Here is a 3,730-nt window from a genome sequence, read left to right as displayed (position 1 = left end):
GCTGGCTGCTGCGGGCTGCTGGATGGTGAACCACCAGGTCCCACATTCGGCGGCTGAGGTGCAGAATCAGGCGCCTGAGGCGCAGCATTCGGCGCCTGAGGTGCCGAATCGGGTGCCTTGCTGCCGCTGGCTGCCGCTGGGCTGCTGCGGGCTGCTGGATGCTGAACCACCAGGTCCCACATTCGGCGGCTGAGGTGCAGAATCAGGCGCCTGAGGCGCAGCATTCGGCGCCTGAGGTGCCGAATCGGGTGCCTTGCTGCCGCTGGCTGCCGCTGGGCTGCTGCGGGCTGCTGGATGGTGAACCACCAGGTCCCACATTCGGCGGCTGAGGTGCAGAATCAGGCTCCTGAGGCGCAGCATTCGGCGCCCGAGGTGCCGAATCGGGCGCCTCGCTGCAGCTGCCTGCCGCTGGCTGCTGCGGGCTGCTGGCTGCTGCGGGCTGCTGGATGGTGAACCACCAGGTCCCACATTCGGCGGCTGAGGTGCAGAATCAGGCGCCTGAGGCGCAGCATTCGGCGCCCGAGGTGCCGAATCGGGCGCCTCGCTGCAGCTGCCTGCCGCTGGCTGCTGCGGGCTGCTGGCTGCTGCGGGCTGCTGGATGGTGAACCACCAGGTCCCACATTCGGCGGCTGAGGTGCAGAATCAGGCGCCTGAGGCGCAGCATTCGGCGCCTGAGGTGCCAAATCAGGTGCCTTGCTGCCGCTGGCTGCCCCTGGCTGCTGCGGGCTGCTGGATGCTGAACCACCAGGTCCCACATTCGGCGGCTGAGGTGCAGAATCAGGCGCCTGAGGCGCAGCATTCGGCGCCTGAGGTGCCGAATCGGGTGCCTTGCTGCCGCTGGCTGCCGCTGGGCTGCTGCGGGCTGCTGGATGGTGAACCACCAGGTCCCACATTCGGCGGCTGAGGTGCAGAATCAGGCTCCTGAGGCGCAGCATTCGGCGCCCGAGGTGCCGAATCGGGCGCCTCGCTGCAGCTGCCTGCCGCTGGCTGCTGCGGGCTGCTGGCTGCTGCGGGCTGCTGGATGGTGAACCACCAGGTCCCACATTCGGCGGCTGAGGTGCAGAATCAGGCGCCTGAGGCGCAGCATTCGGCGCCCGAGGTGCCGAATCGGGCGCCTCGCTGCAGCTGCCTGCCGCTGGCTGCTGCGGGCTGCTGGCTGCTGCGGGCTGCTGGATGGTGAACCACCAGGTCCCACATTCGGCGGCTGAGGTGCCAAATCGGGCACCTTGCTGCCGCTGCCTGACGCTTGCTGCTGCGGGCTGCTGGCTGCTCCGGGCTGCTGGATGCTGAACCACATTCGGCGGCTGAGGTGCAGAATCAGGCGCCTGAGGCGCCGCATTCGGCGCCTGAGGCGCCGCATTCGGCACCTGAGGCGCAGCATTCGGCGTCTGAGGTGCCAAATCGGGCACCTTGCTGCCGCTGCCTAACGCTGGCTGCTGCGGGCTGCTGGATGCTGAACCACATTCGGCGGCTGAGGTGCAGAATCAGGCGCCTGAGGCGCCGCATTCGGCGCCTGAGACGCCGCATTCGGCACCTGAGGCGCAGCATTCGGCGCCTGAGGTGCCAAATCGGGCACCTTGCTGCCGCTGCCTGACGCTGGCTGCTGCGGGCTGCTGGCTGCTGCGGGCTGCTGGATGCTGAACCACATTCGGCGGCTAAGGTGCAGAATCAGACGCCTGAGGCGCAGCATTCGGCGCCCGAGGTGCCGAATCGGGCGCCTCGCTGCAGCTGCCTGCCGCTGGCTGCTGCGGGCTGCTGGCTACTGCGGGCTGCTGGATGCTGAACCACCAGGTCCCACATTCGGCGGCTGAGGTGCAGAATCAGGCGCCTGAGGCGCAGCATTCGGCGCCCGAGGTGCCGAATCGGGCGCCTCGCTGCAGCTGCCTGCCGCTGGCTGCTGCGGGCTGCTGGCTGCTGCGGGCTGCTGGATGCTGAACCACTAGGTCCCGCATTCGGCGGCTGAGGTGCAGAATCAGGCGCGTGAGGCGCAGCATTCGGCGCCCGAGGTGCCGAATCGGGTGCCTTGCTGCAGCTGCCTGCCGCTTGCTGCTGCGGGCTGCTGGCTGCTGCGGGCTGCTGGATGCTGAACCACCAGGTCCCGCATTCGGCGGCTGATGTGCCCAATCAGGCGCCTGAGGCGCAGCATTCGGCGCGTGAGGCGCAGCATTCGGCGCCTGAGGTGCCGAATCGGGTGCCTTGCTGCCGCTGGCTGCCGCTGGCTGCTGCGGGCTGCTGGATGCTGAACCACGAGGTCCCACATTCGGCGGCTGAGGTGCAGAATCAGGCGCCTGAGGCGCAGCATTCGGCGCCTGAGGCGCAGCATTCGGCGCCTGAGGTGCCGAATCGGGCGGCTCGCTGCCGCTGGCTGCCGCTGGCTGCTGCGGGCTGCTGGCTGCTGCGGGCTGCTGGATGCTGAACCACATTCGGCGGCTGAGGTGCAGAATCAGGCGCCTGAGGCGCCGCATTCGGCGCCTGAGACGCCGCATTCGGCACCTGAGGCGCAGCATTCGGCGCCTGAGGTGCCAAATCGGGCACCTTGCTGCCGCTGCCTGACGCTGGCTGCTGCGGGCTGCAGGATGCTGAACCACGAGGTCCCACATTCGGCGCCTGAGGTGCCGAATAAGGTGCCTTGCTGCCGCTGGCTGCTGCGGGCTGCTGGCTGCTGCGGGCTGCTGGATGCGGAACCACATTCGGCGGCTAAGGTGCAGAATCAGACGCCTGAGGCGCAGCATTCGGCGCCCGAGGTGCCGAATCGGGCGCCTCGCTGCAGCTGCCTGCCGCTGGCTGCTGCGGGCTGCTGGCTGCTGAACCACCAGGTCCCACATTCGGCGGCTGAGGTGCAGAATCAGGCGCCTGAGGCGCAGCATTCGGCGCCTGAGGTGCCGAATCGGGCGCCTTGCTGCCGCTGGGTGCCGCTGGCTGCTGCGGGCTGCAGGATGCTGAACCACGAGGTCCCACATTCGGCGCCTGAGGTGCCGAATAAGGTGCCTTGCTGCCGCTGGCTGCTGCGGGCTGCTGGCTGCTGCGGGCTGCTGGATGCTGAACCACGAGGTCCCACATTCGGCGGCTGAGGTGCAGAATCAGGCGCCTGAGGCGCAGCATTCGGCGCCTGAGGCGCAGCATTCGGCGCCTGAGGTGCCGAATCGGGCGGCTCGCTGCCGCTGCCTGCCGCTGGCTGCTGCGGGCTACTGGCTGCTGCGGGCTGCTGGATGCTGAACCACCAGGTCCCACATTCGGCGGCTGATGTGCCCAATCAGGCGCCTGAGGCGCAGCATTCGGCGCCTGAGGCGCAGCATTCGGCGCCTGAGGTGCCGAATCGGGTGCCTTGCTGCCGCTGGCTGCCGCTGGCTGCTGCGGGCTGCTGGATGCTGAACCACGAGGTCCCACATTCGGCGGCTGAGGTGCAGAATCAGGCGCCTGAGGCGCAGCATTCGGCGCCTGAGGCGCAGCATTCGGCGCCTGAGGTGCCGAATCGGGCGGCTCGCTGCCGCTGGCTGCCGCTGGCTGCTGCGGGCTGCTGGCTGCTGCGGGCTGCTGGATGCTGAACCACATTCGGCGGCTGAGGTGCAGAATCAGGCGCCTGAGGCGCCGCATTCGGCGCCTGAGACGCCGCATTCGGCACCTGAGGCGCAGCATTCGGCGCCTGAGGTGCCAAATCGGGCACCTTGCTGCCGCTGCCTGACGCTGGCTGCTGCGGGCTGCTGGCTGCTGCGGGCTGCTGGATGCTGAA

At 68.8% G+C, this 3,730-nt stretch overlaps 2 protein-coding genes across 2 annotated transcripts in view; both read left to right on the top strand.

The window, feature by feature from the left end:
* The window catches only part of CHLNCDRAFT_28848 (hypothetical protein), a gene marked incomplete at both ends in the record, with an annotated part of 6,088 nt that extends 4,153 nt beyond the window's left edge, over positions 1 to 1,935 (top strand). The window contains 4 exons of the mRNA XM_005842726.1: positions 310 to 372; positions 885 to 947; positions 1,037 to 1,099; positions 1,792 to 1,935. Coding sequence (XP_005842787.1) covers positions 310 to 372; positions 885 to 947; positions 1,037 to 1,099; positions 1,792 to 1,935 — 333 coding nt within the window. The remainder of the gene's footprint in view (positions 1 to 309; positions 373 to 884; positions 948 to 1,036; positions 1,100 to 1,791) is intronic.
* A 482-nt stretch (positions 1,936 to 2,417) lies between these two features.
* Positions 2,418 to 3,729, top strand: CHLNCDRAFT_28850 (hypothetical protein; the record flags this gene model as incomplete). The annotated part of the gene is made up of 3 exons (XM_005842725.1): positions 2,418 to 2,519; positions 3,225 to 3,320; positions 3,565 to 3,729. Coding segments are annotated over 3 exons (363 nt in total), but the record flags the coding sequence as incomplete, so codon positions are not given.
* Between the last annotated feature and the right edge of the window lies 1 nt (position 3,730).

Source organism: Chlorella variabilis (genome assembly GCF_000147415.1).
Source record: "Chlorella variabilis unplaced genomic scaffold CHLNCscaffold_52, whole genome shotgun sequence".
NCBI classification, from domain to species: Eukaryota; Viridiplantae; Chlorophyta; class Trebouxiophyceae; order Chlorellales; family Chlorellaceae; genus Chlorella; species Chlorella variabilis.
This window is presented reverse-complemented; position numbering and strand designations above follow the sequence as displayed.